Raw genomic sequence first — 18,637 nt, forward strand, 5'->3', positions numbered from 1 at the left:
AGGAAGTTGTTGGAAGAAATAGTAAAAGGACACACTGACAGACACCATGTTATCCTAAAAGCTTCAAATGAGCACTATGTGCTCAGGTGAGTTATAGGGATTACAAAAGATATAGAGGATATTTGTTAGATTCGGTGGATTATCGATTTTAATTCACGAGTGATCATAGAAAATGATATTTTCACGAGTGGCGCAGCCACGAGTGAAAATATATATTTTCTATGATCACTCGTGAATTAAAATCGATAATCCACCAAATCCAACAAATTTTCTTTTTATTTTATGCTTTTTTTCACAGTTTATATATATTGTTAAAGAGTTTAACTAAAGAATTTTGCTGTGATAATGACGTCATTTTGTAAAAAAATGACGTCATTTCACAGTAAACAATGAAAATTATCGATAATTTTCACTGATAATTTTCACTGTTTGAAACAGTGAAATTATCAGTTTAAATTCACTGATATTTCTCTATAAACCACCGGAAAGCATAAAATAAAGATTTTTAATGCGCTGATTTTTCAATTTGTTTAATGCTCAACTGAATGAGATTTGCTCCATTGAATGAAAATACTATACAAATTAAATTATCGTCGTTAAAAACATGCTTTGTTTTTTCATAAAATTTTACATTAAACATTTTTTGCATCTGCTACTAAAATCATAAAATATTTAAATAATTGATAAAACCTATACTATAATCACAATGTTAGTAAATCTTTATAATAATAATTAAAGTAACTTCAAACTAAAGTCTTATGAAAGATGGCAGTCATGCATACAGACTGAATACGCATGCTTTTCATACAAAACTAAGGGTGCTTTGATGCTAAGTCCAGTGCAAGAAACATCTACAGAAAGTGTCCATGCCTGTTGAAGTTTCCACCCATTCAGCATCCAATTGACTGGAAAATGAATGTCAAGGCTGGAGCCTAAACCGTCTTATCTCCTAAAAGTTTTCATAAATTACAATAGATTCCTGCTATATCATACATGTAATTTGTATCGTACTTCAGTTTTTTGAAGCATGAATTATTGATTTCAATTCAAGATTTATGAGGAATATTCAAATTTTGATTTATTTATAAAATGTCATAGTAATTAAACAATAATTTAAGGGTGAATTAAATTTTAATTATCCACAGCCCATTTGTAAAATATTAAACTGTTAATTACAGAAGCTACAACACAGCCAACAACAATGTAAGATTATTGTTAATGTTTATTTATATAATTTTTTTATAATAGAGCTGTAAATACAGGCAGAACAGAAAGAAGGTACCAATATTATAAAGATGTTAGTATAATCTGATCTTACAAGACATGTGTCCATATGACATGGTTGAAACCACATTCCACTTTTGTTTCAGAACTGCGCAAATGTCAAAAAAACGCTGTTTTATGGCCATATGTGACTTTTTACCTTTAAGTTACACCTGTACCTTTGACATAGCAAGATGGGTAACACATATGACAAACCTTCTCATCATCATGGTCATGAGCAGTAAGTTTTTTTAATCCTTTACAACTTAGGTACGTATTTTGACGGATTTGCAGTCCCTAAGAAAGTTAAATTTAATTAAAGATCTTTCTTACTAGATTCAAATTGTAAAGGCTTTATTTCCAAAACTTATATATTGATGAGCAGCAAACAGCATCAAACCTGAACAGACTGCGAGTTACTTGCAGGCTGTTCTGTTTTTATGCTTGATGCAAAAGCCAGTTGCAAAAGCCAGCTGGTTGCAAAAGCAAGTTACAAAGTTTCAATCTTGACTACTTGTTTGATGGCAAACTGTGACCTTTGACATCTCAGTAAAGGAGACTAGTGTTACATAAAACACATTATCTAATGATGGTTTTGTATGTGTCATGATATTTGAAATTATGACAATATATAACAAACGTATGGCTGAAACAGGAATTTCAACTTATTTTATGATAATATTTGACCTTTGAACTTAAAAATTGACTTGTATCACAAGTAAAACACATGACACTTAATTTTATGATTGTTTTCATATATGCCAAGTTATTTTAAACTACAGTCATATATGGATAAGTTATGGCTGAGGCAGGAATTTTGTAACTGTCAACGGGATACATACAGGATGCACAGCTGACAGTACCGCTGCGTATGGGCCAACTTCTTCAAAGAGGGCCATTATAACGTTCTTAAAGAAAATCTTGTGAATTTACAAACATCAGGTTCAATTTAACTTAAAAATTCAGACTGCTTAAAAAGAAAACTAAATGTGTGCAAGGTGGTATGCAGTGCCTTTTAATTGTGGATAACATTTTCGCACATGAAGGGCAAGACATTTTTACTTCGATAAGTGCCAAAAACAAATCATATTAGAACTATAGATCTATAAAATAAACATTTTATTTTTTAATGCATTGAATAAATAAGATTATATATTTGGCTATTAAATTCAGCAGTAAAACATAGTTTTCATTTACTTCATTCAAAGAATTCTGAATATCAAAAATTTAAATTTATTTATTTCTGACTCTGGTCTTACATATAATTTCAAAGACAGACACAGTTTTCTGTCAAGATTAAACTGGGAACAGATTGATACTTCAAACAAAAAAGACACTTTCAACTTTTCCAATATTGAGTACCTGTAGAAGTTGTTTCCCTTGATAAAGTTTACAGAAAACAAGGGTGACATGTATAGGCTGTGATTGACAACAGAGGCGCTACAATGTTTACAGAGGAAGTTGTTGAATACAATATTTATTTATTTTTTTAATTTGCAAACATCGACAATACATGGGACTTGAATTCTAAGCGATTATATGCTATAGTCTAAGTGCATTAGGAGATAAGACGTTACATGTAAGGCTCCAATTTCAATTAAACCTGGTAAGTTAGTGGTGATTTATAAACCAGTTGCATGGCCATTTTGAAACTCAAATGTTAAGTTCCTAGCCTCACAACTGGTTTATGATTCCTAACTCACTTATAACTTAAATGAGCCTCGTCTTGGGAAAACTGGCTTTAAATCATGTGCGTAATGTGTAGTCACTGATCATGGCAAAAACTTTCGAAATATTCCTAACGACAATCCTGTATAGGCAGAGAGTGTCATCCGTGATTAGCCATGCAGTCTGAGACAACTTTACGAACTTGCTTTAAGCCCAGTTATCTCAAAAGGAGCGTCTCCCAGTTACAGTCTACAGTGGATGCTGGATCAGTGGGATACCTGAAGTGCTGCCCCCTACCTGGTTACCACCAAAGTGATGACAGTGGCTGGCTCCTATAGGTCCTCCCCCCACTGACTGCCCCAGCGTGTCCCAGCACAGCATTCCCTTCATCTGCTTCACCTGGAAAAGAAATAAGCTTTGAATTCATACTAGGCCTTTACTAAATATTGTTCTTGTGGCCTCGCCTCATTCTTGGAAAACTGGGCTTTATGCATGTCTGTAACTTGTAGTCTGCGCAGGCTAATCAAAACGGCATTTAAGACCAACATTTGATTTTTGTTGAAAAGAAACCTCCTTCTAACAAACAAAATCCATAAAAGCAGAAAGTGTCGTCCCTGATTAGCCTGTGCAAACTGCAGTTGCAGAAAGTGTCGTCCCTGATTAGCCTGTGCAAACTGCAGTTGCAGAAAGTGTTGTCCCTGATTAGCCTGTGCGAACTGCAGTTGCAGAAAGTGTCGTCCCTGATTAGCCTGTGCAAACTGCAGTTGCAGAAAGTGTCATCCCTGATTAGCCTGTGCAAACTGCAGTTTTTCTAGAACAAGGCTACAATAAATGTCAAATTATATTCTTTTAAATTTGCATTATGAGGCCACTATATAACAGTCTGTGTGAAATTTGACATCTATTACGAGCCCTGGAGGTCTAGTTACCTCATAACTATTACTGGCCCTATCATAACTATTACTGGCCCTATCATAACTATTACTGGCCTTATCATAACTATTACTGGCCTTATCATAACTATTACTGGCCCTATCATAACTATTACTGGCCCTATCATAACTATTACTGGCCCTATCATAACTATTACTGGCCTTATCATAACTATTACTGGCCCTATCATAACTATTACTGGTCCTATCATAATTATTACTGGCCCTTTCATAACTATTACTGGCCCTATCATAATTATTACTGGCCCTATCATAACTATTACTGGCACTATCATAACTATTACTGGCCCTATCATAACTATTACTGGCCCTATCATAACTATTACTGGTCCTATCATAATTATTACTGGCCCTATCATAACTATTACTGGCCCTATCATAACTATTACTGGCCCTATCATAACTATTACTGGCCCTATCATAACTATTACTGGCCCTATCATAACTATTACTGGCCCTATCATAACTATACTGGCCCTATCATAACTATTACTGGCCCTATCATAACTATTACTGGCCCTATCATAACTATTACTGGCCCTATCATAACTATTACTGGCCCTATCATAACTATTACTGGCCCTATCATAACTATTACTGGCCCTATCATAACTTTACTGGCACTATCATAACTATTACTGGCCCTATCATAACTATTACTGGCCCTATCATAATTATTACTGGCCCTATCATAACTATTACTGGCCCTATCATAACTATTACTGGCCCTATCATAACTTTACTGGCACTATCATAACTATTACTGGCCCTATCATAACTATTACTGGCCCTATCATAACTATTACTGGCCCTATCATAACTATTACTGGCCCTATCATAACTATTACTGGCCCTATCATAACTTTACTGGCACTATCATAACTATTACTGGCCCTATCATAACTATTACTGGCCCTATCATAATTATTACTGGCCCTATCATAACTATTACTGGCCCTATCATAACTATTACTGGCCCTATCATAACTTTACTGGCACTATCATAACTATTACTGGCCCTATCATAACTATTACTGGCACTATCATAACTATTACTGGCCCTATCATAACTATTACTGGCCCTATCATAACTATTACTGGCCCTATCATAACTTTACTGGCCCTATCATAACTATTACTGGCCCTATCATAACTATTACTGGCCCTATCATAACTATTACTGGCCCTATCATAACTATTACTGGCACTATCATTACTATTACTGGCCCTATCATAACTTTACTGGCCCTATCATAACTATTACTGGCCCTATCATAACTATTACTGGCCCTATCATAACTATTACTGGCCCTATCATAACTTTACTGGCCCTATCATAACTATAACTGGCCCTATCATAACTTAACTGGCCCTATCATAACTATTACTGGCCCTATCATAACTATTACTGGCCCTATCATAACTATTACTGGCCCTATCATAACTATTACTGGCACTATCATAACTATTACTGGCCCTATCATAACTTTACTGGCCCTATCATAACTATTACTGGCCCTATCATAACTATTACTGGCCCTATCATAACTATTACTGGCCCTATAATAACTATTACTGGCCATATCATAACTATTACTAGCCCTATTTCAAATTTACTAGCCAGTCAAAAACAAATTCTAACTTCAACTTGACCAAAAGTTTTCCTAGCCAAGAGGGATAACATCAAGGTTTTATTACCTAGACCTCAAGCAGTCTAACTAGCCTTGTCTGATGGCAGAAGATTTATGCAAAGACTGATATTAGATTTACTTTATTCACGGCATTCCTTTTATTTGCTGTACGTAACATGTAGAACAAATAGAAGAATCAAATATCTCATATCAACCTGTCACCAGTTCCACTTACCTCCCCCCAAGCCTTGTTAGGGGGCAAGATGGGGAACTTGTCATACACCTCGTAGGCAATGTTATCCATGAACCAGCGGAAGCTTTTACACTGGTGGTCCTTCTTGAACTGCAGCTGCTTGGTAAGGTCGCCCAATGGGTACCCCCGCACGCTGGGCTCCCTCGTGTAGAAATACTCCTTGAAGTCATCATCCAGCCACACCTCCACTACACGCATGTAGTTCTATGGGTCAAACATAGTACAGAATATAGTTTTACAGGTAAAATAAAGTAGAAAATATATTGCAATGGGTAAAACATTGTAGAGAATATAGTTTTACAGGTAAAATAAAGTAGAGTATATATTGCAATGAGTAAAACTTAGTAGAGAATATAGTTTTACAGGTAAAATATAGTAGAGAATATAGTGCAAAGGGTAAAACATAGTAGAGAATATACATATATGGGGGAAACATAGTAGAAAATATAGTTCCATAGGGGAAATATAGTAGAGAATATTGTTTTAAAGGGTTGAACAAGGTAGTGAACATAGTTATATAAGTTAAACATAGTAGAGAACACAGTTCTATAGGGTTAAACTAAGTAGAGAATATAGTTCTATAGGGGAAAATAGAGAATGTACTTCTACAGGGGAAATACAATATATAGTCACAACTCCACCACTCACATGTTTTTCTATGGGAAAAAAAGTTTCACTGAGAGAGCAAGGCTCATATAAAATATTTCCTATGCATTTTGAATATGTTTGTAAAGAAGTTTCATAGCTCTTGCACATTAAACATTGCGTTGCCTGTCACATGATTCCTAAAATGTATTGTTTTGCTAAAAAAAGTGTCATTACTCTTCTGAAGTCTGAACACGTTACATTGCCTTTTGTGACATAATGGTCTCAGTTGCAAGGAAAAACCAGAAATGTGTTTGTCAGAAACACTATGTTCCCTTCTGCGCCACTTTGATTTTTTTTTTAACTTTGACCTTGAAGGATGACCTTGACCTTCCACCACTCAAAATGTGCAGCTCCATGAGATACACATGCATGCCAAATATGAAGTTGCTATCTTCAATATTGCAAAAGTTATGGCAAATGTTAAAGTTTGACCAAACCAACAGACCAACAGACAGGGCAAAAACAATATGTCCCCCACTATAGTGGTGGGGGACATAAAAATCCACAAAGGTATTTTTTAGATAACAAAGTGGCTATAACTGCCTTGATATCAGCGGAAAAAAAAGCACCACAATACCCAGGTGCACAAATTCACAGGCTTTGTTTAGAAGAATACTCACTAGCAATATGACTGGTATTTTCACATCTATATCTCCAAATCCGTACGGCATGTGGTTCCTGTACACATGGCCAACTCGGGAGCATGGTACCCACTCTATGCTGCCACCACACTGCCAGATCTGAAACACAAGAATATACATGAAACTTCTAGATGCTCCTTGATAATCACTGAAGAAGAAATTGAGCCAATAAATCATTGAAAGATAAATAGACCGGAACACTAACATTGACCTGTTTTGGAGAAAAATGACATGCATTTGCATGTCCTGACTATGCTTCATAAGCTTTCGAATCTGGATCTTGAATACCAAGATCCCACCACAAAACAAGTTATTATTTGATGTGTTAACAACCCAGAAAATCACTGATGCAAAATGACCTGAAAGTTTGATCATGTCCATCCTATACGGATATTGCATAGCATGTTTCATCAAGTTTCAGTAGAGTTCAAGGACTTGCGTTAAAACAAATTGATATTCCATTGTCAATAACCTCCTGACAAACTACTGAAGCCAAACGAAATTCATGTTTGCGCATGTTCACAATGTAGGAATACTGCATATAAAGTTTTATCAAATCTGGATTATTAGTTCCTCTGATCTTCAAAGATTATATTATTCATTAAAGGCCATTAAATACTTGAAGAATTATTGGGCCAAAACAACCTGAAAATATTTACATGTCCACCAATTAGGAGAGCTACATAATTATGAAGTACATTAACGTTTTGAACATTAATGTCCAAGATTAAACCCAGAAATGAATTATTATACAATTGGCAATAACCTCTTAGAAAATCAATAGAGAGAAACAACATGACAATATACACATGTCAACCCTTAATGGAAAGTGCAAACATGGTTCCGTAACTTTGAATAAACAATTCCTCAGATCTTGCAGGAGAAAAACACGAAATTCCATTAGAAAATGACATATAACAATCAAAGAGCAATAACTCTCTTAAAAAATAATTGGACCGCAATGCCCTGACAACAATGGGTATTTCAAGGCTTTAGGAATGCTGCATATCCAGTTCCATCAAATTATTTGGATCATTCGCGTCTGAGATATTGCACAGAAACATTAAATGACATATCAAACAAAAGGGTAATGGACCCTAAGGAATTCACTTGAATAAATCACAGGCATTATGTTTGCATTAAAAACAAGATGCGTTTGTGAAACACAATGTCCCCCTATATGACGTTTGACTTTGAAGGATGACCTTGACCTTGTGAAGGATGACCTTGACCTTGACCTTTCACCACTCAAAATGTGCAGCTCCATGAGATACACATGCATGCCAAATATCAAGTTGCTATATTCAATATTGCAAAAGTATTCATAAAATAAGCTATTTGGGCCAATATATTTGACCTCTGACCTTGAAGGATGACCTTGACCTTTCACCACTCAAAATGTGCAGCTCCATGAGATGCACATGCATGCCAAATATCAAGTTGCTATCTTCAATATTGCAAAAGTATTTATAAAATAAGCGATTTGGGCCACATATATTTGACCTCTGACCTTGAAGGATGACCTTGACCTTTCACCACTCAAAATGTGCAGCTCCATGAGATACACATGCATGCCAAATATCAAGTTGCTATCTTCAATATTGCAAAAGTATTCATAAAATGAGCGATTTTGGCCATATATATTTGACCTCTGACCTTAAAGGATGACCTTGACCTTGACCTTTCACCACTCAAAATGTGCAGCTTCATGAGATACACATGCATGCAAAATATGAAGTTGCTATCTTCAATATAGCAAAAGTTATTGCAAAATGTTAAAGTTGGCGCAAACAGACAGACCAACAGACAGACCAACAGACAGACCAACAGACAGACCAACAGACAGACCAACAGACAGGGCAAAAACAATATGTCCCCCACTACTATAGTGGGGGACATAAAAATCCCCTTATTGCGGTAAATACTTTTGGGATCATCAAACAAACATACTTATTCTTGGATGAGAACATTATTACAACCAAATGAGAAATCACTTGTAATAATAAACAAAAAAACATTTATTTGTACAAAATTTTAATGAGTAGTGGAACGTATTAACTATTTAGATAATTTGTAGTTAGTTGTTGAATAAATTATTTACTTTAACATTTGAATACTTAACACGATATTATATAGCCAGTCCTAAAACTTACTCGGCTCCTAACTTCAAAATGTCTTTTGTAATGGATTGTTCAAATTCGAAATATTTCACCTTTATTGGGACTTTCATGTTGATAATGTTTAAGAGAACAAAGTTGGAGCCTGCGTTAACACAATGCATACCAACAGTGAGTGGGTTTTGAAAATATCAACAAAGGTTATCTATAAAATGAATAATACAAATATTATGTTAAGGGTATTTGCATTGGTCATCTCGAAAAATGTATTAACAAGAAATGTGTTTGTCAGAAACACAATGCCCCCTAATGCGTTGCTTTGAATTTTTTTGTTTGACCTTTGACCTTGAAGGATTACCTTGACCTTGACCTTTCACCACTCGAAATGTGCAGCTCCATGAGATACACATGCATGCCAAATATCAAGTTGCTACGTTCAATATTGCAAAAGTTATGAAGAAGCTTAAAGTTTTGGTTAAAGTTTTTGAATTAATTTTTTTGACCTTTGACCTTGAAGGATGAACTTGACCTTGACCTTTCACAACTCAAAATGTGCAGCTCCATGAGATACACATGCATGCCTAATATCAAGTTGCTACGTTCAATATTGCAAAAGTTATGAAGAAGGTTAAAGTTTTGGGACACACACACACACAGACACATACAATGACAGACAGGCCAAAAATAATATACCCCCGATCTTTCGATCCGGGGGCATAAAAAGATCTGAAAAAGAAATCAACATAAGAATTGACCTTGAAAGAGAGTTCAAAGTTCTCTCCTCCCCAGATCTGCAGCCCCTCATCGTAGGCGCCCATCTCAAAGAAGTACTTCCTGTCCATGGCAAACAGACCCCCTGCATGCGTGGGAGACCTAGAACACAGAATATGGAGGGTGACTGACATGCATGTACAATGTATTTGCATTAAAGGGGCCAGTTCACAGATCTTGGAATGTATTGAAGTTTGTCATAAATGCTTTATATTGATAAATGCAAACATTGGATCTAAAAGGCTCCAGTAAAAAAAAACAATAATAAAATTAAAGAAAGAAAAAAAAGCAACCCTCAACTGGGCTCAGACCACTGACCCCGGGAGTAAAAGTCTAACGCTTAGACCACTGGGCCGTCCTTGCCCATGAAATGAATGATGTATTTTATTCTTAATATAAGCTGTCCTCGTAGTGTCACAAAAAATAAGGACAACAACAGAACTCTTCAAATTATTCAAAATTTTCGCGTCGCAACGCTTTATAATGTTCAGGTTTTTAAATCGTTTAAAGATGCATGTAACTGATATTTTAGAGCATGGTAAATGTTTAGTATTACTATTTCCTCACAAATATCATAACTACAACAAAATATTTAAATGTGAGACAAGTTTTTTTAAATTTTGTCAATTACCAAAACATGAAAAGGTCCCTTTAACCCTCATGCTGTTTGCTTATAGGCATTTTAAATTTGCTTTAGAGCGGAAAAGGGTTTAACATCTGGAGAAATGACAGACATAGCTTAATAAACAATTATAAACTACAGCTTGAGTTGATCATCAACTGAATGTCTGAAAATTCTTTAATAAAATGCTCCATCACAACTACAAGTCAGTTACATTTCTTTTTAGAAACTATAATGTCACTAACTTGACAATAGCATAAGTATAACAGGCTAGAAAACTCATGCCATGTGGATGCTTATGTACTATACAAGTTGGGTACCATGTTCCTTAATTCCTGTTACAGTTCAAACAATAAGCATACCCAGTATTCATAATGAAACGCAATTAAACACATTCCAACACTATTTGGAACTATAAGTTTGGTCCCAGTTCTTATTGTTTAGTTGTGTTTTGTCCATGGCCAACAGCACCAAAAAGTTTGTTAACACTTTTCCAGAGCAAGCTGATCTAACAACAGTAAATGTTCATACTAATGCCAGTAACTGACAACCACCCTTCTTAACCCTTTCCCACTTGGAAGCAAACTGAAAATGGCTTTGTTCAAACAGCATTAAAACCAAAACAGCCTTTGAGTAACTCGCAGTCTGTTCATGTTTTATGTTTTTTGTTGCCCATCAGTATCTTGGGGTTGGAAATGTGGCCTTTAAAACTTTAATTTAGTAAGAAATGTATTTAATTAAATTTCACTTTCTAGGGACAGCAAATGTGCCAAGATATGTATCTAAATGGTAAAGGGTTGATTCAGAGGTAGAAGGAGAATGACCAATCCTCAAACAAACAAGCAAATTCGTTGAATTGATATGCCCCGCCATTATACATCTGGACACAAGATATGGCTCTGGACACACACAAAAAGCATTTTTTCAAAATACAAAGGGCCATAACTTCGTTATTATTCGATGGTGTACAATACCATCTTATCCATATATATACTCATACCAAGTTTCAATGAAATCTGCCAAAGCACTTCCAAGATATGGCTCCGGACACAAAAGTGCCGGACGGACGGACAGACGGACGGAAGGACGGACAGACGGAAGGACGGACGGAAAACACCAAAACAATATCCCTCCGCCTATGGCAGGGGATAATAATGTCTACAGTCCAACCCACCTGTAAGGTTCACTGTTATGCTTTCTCCTGGAGAGTTCTTTCTGCGGAACCTGACTTTCCTTGTATAGAAAACCCCACTCAAAGATCCCTCTGTGGTGGGCTGTGGCCGGACCATACACTGATGCATAGGCAAAGTTGTCCCAGTTCACGCCATCAACGATCGGAACAGCCATGATAGTTCTGAGCATGGAAAGACATGGTCAGTTTTTGATAGCTTTGATAGAACTGACTATTTCACATTTAAAATGGTGAATATCATAGTGTGTGTTTACACATACTAACTTTATCATATTGCCACAAATTATAGTTCCTTTTTATAGGTTAAGATGCATTTTCATTTGTAGACGATCACACTATAAACTAACATTAACTTACATAACACAATTAGTTAGCACTTTATTCTACAAAGTGTTTACATGTACAATAAATATTTATGTTAGAGAAAACACTTTTTCATAATTATTGTCCAGGAAAAGTAATTTTTCATAGTGTAATAATGAGGTTAAAATTAGACTTCTTATAATAATATTTGTATAATAATTAGGGATGGCAAAATTATTCGAATATTCTATTGAATGGTCAGTATTCGAATAACAGAATTGATATTCGCATTTTTTTTTCCAAACGTAATTGCCTTAATATGTAATGACCTGCGAGCCGCTTACAAATTGCCTACCGAAATCACTTGGGATTAACATGTCTGATGTGACGTTCTACGTGTCAAACCAGGTATGTGTATTAGTACGTTAATACACATACCTGGTCAAACTGATAACGCAGCCCGTATCAGCGTTGATTGCGCAATGCAATATACACACTCTTAGAAAGGCCCCGAACTGTTGTTTGTCAATGGGGTGCCAATTAACGGCTTCATTTGAATGGCGAATAATAATTAAGTTTCTGTGATCACAGTATGAACAGCCATTAAAATGAGTGAATTACTCAATTTGCGCATAATGTATATTTCAGCTGATCTGTCGTTCAGATCTCCGACTTTCATTCATAAAATACCGGATTATTACGCTGGTGGAAAATGTATCGGCATGTTTTGGTTTTGTTTAGTTACAGCGCGTGCTTTCAGTGTATAACCTCCGCCCATAATTATTCCAGAAAACCCCATTGACGATTTTCTTCTCTGTTTATATGAAATTTGGCACGTGCCGTGCTAAATCGAGGCTCGCTTTACGTAACCTACGACAGGCTTCTTGGTTTCTAACCGGCATCGGTCGGCTAGGCAACGACATATGACATTATTCTCGTTTGGAAAAATACGACTTTGTGTTAGTATTGTGCTTGTTGATTTTGCAAAGAAAGTGCATCAATGGTTCAGAGCAAAAAATGACAAAAGTGTGTCGTTTTGGCATAAGTGTACGTTATTAAGCAAAATAAAATTCTATGACATGATGTTTTTCTTTATATTTGCTCTTGAATATTTGGTGTACTTTGCATGCCTTATGATATGTTTCTTTATAAAAATGTACACGCAATCGTTACTTTAAAATTTCAAAAAAAAATTAAAATGATATGACATGAAATTTTCTCTTCTATTTGTGCCCGATTACATTATCGGTCATAATATTAGCCGACAGCGATACATTTATTTGATAGCAACGTTAACAAACAGCCTCGTATTCCGCATACAGATATAACTTACTAAGCAATGGAAGTTAACACAGAACAAGTTTCACTCTTTTCTGATATATTTCGCTTAAATAGGCTTTACCAAAGTTTGTTTTTACAATTAAGCTACATTTTCTTTCTATTTCTCAACACAACAATTGTATATTCAATTGTATTTCAGTGTCAATTTATATTAAATATCCCAACTGGATACTAAAGTAAAAGAAGTTATATACAACCAGCCGTTTTATGCGAATATTCGAATACTCGATTGAATGGATTTGCGAATATTCGAATACCGCTATAGGTTTTCGATGCCATCCCTAATAATAATAAAAAACAATTTGAGTTTCATTAACTGGTATTATTTAATGAACTATGTGCACTTTGACTATGGCCATACAAGGAAAATGCACAAACTTTAAGTGAAAACTGTGACATTCAACTTTTAACATGTGATTTAGATGTAACACGTCTTGATATGCTGATAGATTGTGCCAATTCCTTTTGAAATCCAATCATAGACAGTTAAGTTATGGCATGAAACAAACATGTATTTTCACTCTTTCTACATAGGGAATATGCAAAACCTACATGTGTCCGCTGTGACCTTGACTTGGAAACAAGCAGCATGGTTTTTGCATGTGACATATCGTCTCGATATGATGATCATTTGTGCCATTTTATTTCAAAACCCCACAATGCAAGCTAAAGTAATAAGCCAGACACCAAGATTCCCTTTTACTACAGACCTAGAAGGAATTTAAGTTCAACTGTGATATTGACATTTAAACTACTAACATATTTGTTCCACAAGCATCAGGTTGTCTTGATATAATAATTATGTGTGCCAATTTATTTCAAAACATACACTGACAGGTGTAACACTATATGCTGTCCCTGTTATCAGGACGGCCGGGAATAAAATTGGATTTTTATTCTGCCACACACATTCTTTTTTTCACTTTCAGACATGTGGATTTTTGCAATCAATTTGTCTATGGAAAAGCATACAATTCCAATATTCACACATCCCTATGAAAAAAGATTCAGTTTCAACAACGCTTAGACCCTACCTGTCATAGGCGATCCGTGCTAGCAATGGTACGAGCCAGTTTCTGTTACATTCACAGTGGGCATCCAGGAAGATTATCACATCTCCGGTTGACAACTCTGCACCCCGGGTGCGGGTTCGAATCAGGCCGAGTCTCTTCTCATTACGGTATAACTTTACCACACCGTTGTGTTTCTTGTTGTATTCGTTGATATAATCTGCAAGTTTGCCTTTAAGATGCTCTGGAAAATTAGAAGACATCTCAATTAGGACTTGCGTTAAAGCTCATATAATAAGTTATTATAAATAAAAAGGTTGCTGCTTCTGTCTGCAATCAACAAGAAAAGAAAATAAGTAGCAGAAAAAATGAAATACTCTTAACTGATAATATTATTTATGGTAAATAATACATTTATCAGGTCCTATAAAATCATCAAATGATTCCTTTCTTCCCTTTTATAGTTGGTAAACAAATATTACTTGCTCAGATGTAACTTCAGAATCTTTTATCTTAACTTTTAATGTTCTTCAGCATTATAGCCAAAGTAAAATCATGTTAACCATAACTTTTTCGTAAAGTGTACCTCTTCTATTTTATAGTGATAGCAGAATTATTAGTGTTAAATCCCATTTACTCCAGTTACCTATATTTGCTTCTTAAGTCGTAAGTCCACCGTAACATGCTCTTCTAGCCTTTCTAACATCACTTATGATAGTTTGCCAGATAAATTTTCTGAACAGAAATGTTTACAAAATTAAAACATTTGACAGGCAGCGTCTGACTTTCATTCTGGTTGTCCGGCATAATGCTTGAGGTCAATAACAAAACAAGGGATACATCAAATACTACATTAATATTGAAAACAAAAATGTTCATTTGCTGGCCCCCTGTCAAGGCTTGGTTTCCAGTTTTTTTTAAGTCTTGATAAATAAAGCAAACTTAATTCAATAGTGACATAGCAATTACTAGTATCCTAATTAAAACTAATGTAAATAAAATTAATGCATCAATAAAGTAGAAGTCACTAGATTCCTTTTTCAATACATAACCTTATTCACCACAGAAGCAGTAATCCCTAGAGTGCCTCTAAAATAAACCCATTTTTATACATCGATAAAGTAGAAATCCCTAGATAGCACATCCACACTAATGACATTAACTTTATATGATTTATAACTTTATGCATCCATAAAGTAGTCATAACTATATTCCTTGTTAAACAAACCTAACTTTCTTCAACTATAAAGTAGCGATCACCCTGTTCCAGCCCGTCTGATCAAGAATGACCTAACTTTGTTGCTGAAGCCATCAAGAGTGGCCTACCTTTGTTGCTGAAGTCATCAAGAGTGGCCTACCTTTGTTTCTGAAGTCATCAAGAGTGGCCTACCTTTGTTGCTGAAGTCATCAAGAGTGACTTTCCTTTGTTGCTGAAGTCATCAAGAGTGGCCTACCTTTGTTGCTGAAGTCGTCCACCATGACGACCTCATGCAGCAGTTCTGGGGGTGACATGTTCACCACACTGTGCACGGTTCTGATCAGCGTGGACCAGCCCTCATTGTGGAACACCAGGATCACACTGGCTGTAGGCAGCTTCTTCTTGTCAGGGTAGTGCCAGTACTTGCACCTTGAAAACAGATTTACATTTTGATCTTTTATTCTTCATTTTCTGCATTTGTTGCGCTCAATTGTATATATTAAGTCTTGTGCCAGTGCAATGTGAGCCTTGCTCTGAAAAAAGGGGGCTTAAAGCATATGCTTCAAGTGATGTCTCAGATAGCCTGTGAAGTATGCACAGATTTATCAGGGACGATTTACACCTGATTTTGGCTCAGACGAGACTTCCTTAAAAGGGATAACCCTAAACGAAGAAAGTGTTTCCTGATTAGCCAGTGCAGCCTGGAAAGACACTTTAGGCACATGCATTAAGCCCTGTTTTCTCGAGGCGTAGCTCATTTCATTTTTATTTTATCTGAAGATATGTCCCTCATACCTGTTCAGTCTTAAATTTATTATTTGTAGTGCTTTGTAAATAAAGTTCACTAAAATATTTGTGTTCCATGTGATGATTAAGGAGACATTCAACACGTCTAAGTAATGACCTGAAAATGGAGACCTTTGATGTCTTGAGTGGTTGCAAGATAATTATTTAACAAGAGATGTGTTTGTCAGAAACACAATGCCCCCTACTGCGCCGCATTGAAATAAAATTTATATTTATCATTTGGCAGGTATAGAAATCATCTCCCTTGAAAGGTTATTACTTCCCTTGAATTTTGTCCAATCCAACCGGGGTGGGGGGGGGCGGGGGTGGGGAGGGTCTCCCAGTCAATTATGACCATGTCAGACATCACTGACAACCAAGGCCTGTGGTTTAAAAGAGATCATAGCCAGAGTTGATCATGTATCTATGGACATAAGTCCACAGGTATATAATGAACATCAAAGAAATTATAATTATATCATTTAAAAAAAAAACTTTGACAAATCAATCATTTGAGTTATAAATAATCAAAATAATAAATCTGTACAGTAACTGTGAAAAAAACTTCAATTCTTGGTAAGGAAATATATGAGATTTATAATTATATAAATCACTTCCCTTGAAAATAATTGTCTTTAACAAATGTCTATTTTTAGTAGCAAATAATTAAAAGCCACTACCGTGACTGTAGATTCACCACTCAAAATGTGCAGCTCCATGAGAAACACATGCATGCCAAATATATAAAGTGGCTATGTTCAATATTGAATAATTTTCTCCCTTTTTAAAGCTTATTACTTCCCTTAAATCTGTATTTTTTTACCGTAGACCGTAAAGGATGACCTTGACCTTTTAACACAATGTGTTTGTCAGAAACACAATGCCACCTACAGCGCCGCTTTGATTTATTTAACAAAAATATATACGTGGGCAGGTCAGATAACTATGTCCATTTAAAGCTTATTACTTCCCTTGACTTTGTTTTTTTCGACCCTAGACCTTGAAGGATGATGTTCACCTTGAAATTTTACCGCTCAAAATGTGCAGCTCCATGAGATACACATGCATGCCAAATATCAAGGTGCTATCTTCAATATTTAAAAAAGTTATGGCCAATGTTAAAGTTTTTTTCCGGACGGACGGACAGACACACTGACTGACGGACAGTTCAACTGCTATATGCCACCCTACCGGGGGCATAAAAATAATAACTGGTGTATATATGTTAAAATTGAGGAGAGGGGGGATAAACTTCATACATGGATTTATAAAATACCATAACTTTCATGTACATTGTATATGAAATAAAGCTATAGTTCATACAGATATTTGACTCTGCCTGGCTATTATAAATACTTTATCCCCAGGCTGATTTTCTATATGTGAAAAGTATTTGATCAAGCAACTTCAACTGAACATAATAGCGTCTGAATTCCGTCTCAGTCAAAACATATGAAAGGCCTCACTATAAAATACTTAATTAGTTTGGATCAATGAGACTCCTGTATATGGCTTGAGGCTGAAAGGGAAGTCAATGAACAAAATTGAAAACAAAATTATTACCTCACTGACAATTGTGTTTCTCACAATTGAAAACCAACAATATTCACATCCATGTTATTTTACCATTTAATTAATAAAACAGAATTTAAACAACCATACTTTAGTGTATTAATTTTATTAAATGCTTAACATTCTGACCAGAAACGCTATCTTTTAGATTGAATGACTGATAAGAACAATTGATCAAACTCCTAATTTAATGTCCTAGAATCCAGATTTTTTTTCAATTAGTCAAAGATTGGTTTATAAAAAAAAAACATTATCCTAATTCTTCACTGCAAAAGTTGTAAAGTATAAACTTTACAATTGCTGTCCCAAAAATCCACGAAGTCAATCTGTTTGACTAACTGGGTAACAAACAACTACCTATGTACACATCTACATACACAGAAAGCAAGTTACAAAATGTAATCATATACATGTTTTTCATACTGATAATGAACTTGCATACAAATGCTTCCATTACTTCCAGAGATAACAAATTGAAAACAGGACTGATTGTTTGGATATGAACAATTATAATCACTATGATCTTAATAAGAGATTAAACCATGATGGACGGGACTAAGCTCTGATCTAGGCAAATTATTAGAAAATATCAAACAACTTCCCTGGATCCATTCCAAAGCCATCACCTTGTCGTTTTTAATGGATACCTTTCGGGCTTTTTAAAAATG

At 35.4% G+C, this 18,637-nt stretch overlaps 1 protein-coding gene across 1 annotated transcript in view; it reads right to left on the reverse strand.

The window, feature by feature from the left end:
- Positions 1 to 18,637, reverse strand: part of LOC127856926 (N-acetylgalactosaminyltransferase 7-like) — a 43,292-nt gene that overhangs the window by 17,349 nt on the left and 7,306 nt on the right. Inside the window, exons 4-10 of the mRNA XM_052393129.1 lie at positions 15,868 to 16,040; positions 14,438 to 14,657; positions 11,742 to 11,921; positions 9,930 to 10,047; positions 7,037 to 7,156; positions 5,751 to 5,972; positions 3,229 to 3,330 (exon numbers count right to left, since the gene is read on the reverse strand). Coding sequence (XP_052249089.1) covers positions 3,229 to 3,330; positions 5,751 to 5,972; positions 7,037 to 7,156; positions 9,930 to 10,047; positions 11,742 to 11,921; positions 14,438 to 14,657; positions 15,868 to 16,040 — 1,135 coding nt within the window. The remainder of the gene's footprint in view (positions 1 to 3,228; positions 3,331 to 5,750; positions 5,973 to 7,036; positions 7,157 to 9,929; positions 10,048 to 11,741; positions 11,922 to 14,437; positions 14,658 to 15,867; positions 16,041 to 18,637) is intronic.

The sequence above is a fragment of the Dreissena polymorpha genome, chromosome 14 (assembly GCF_020536995.1).
Source record: "Dreissena polymorpha isolate Duluth1 chromosome 14, UMN_Dpol_1.0, whole genome shotgun sequence".
In the NCBI taxonomy this organism is placed as follows: Eukaryota; Metazoa; Mollusca; class Bivalvia; order Myida; family Dreissenidae; genus Dreissena; species Dreissena polymorpha.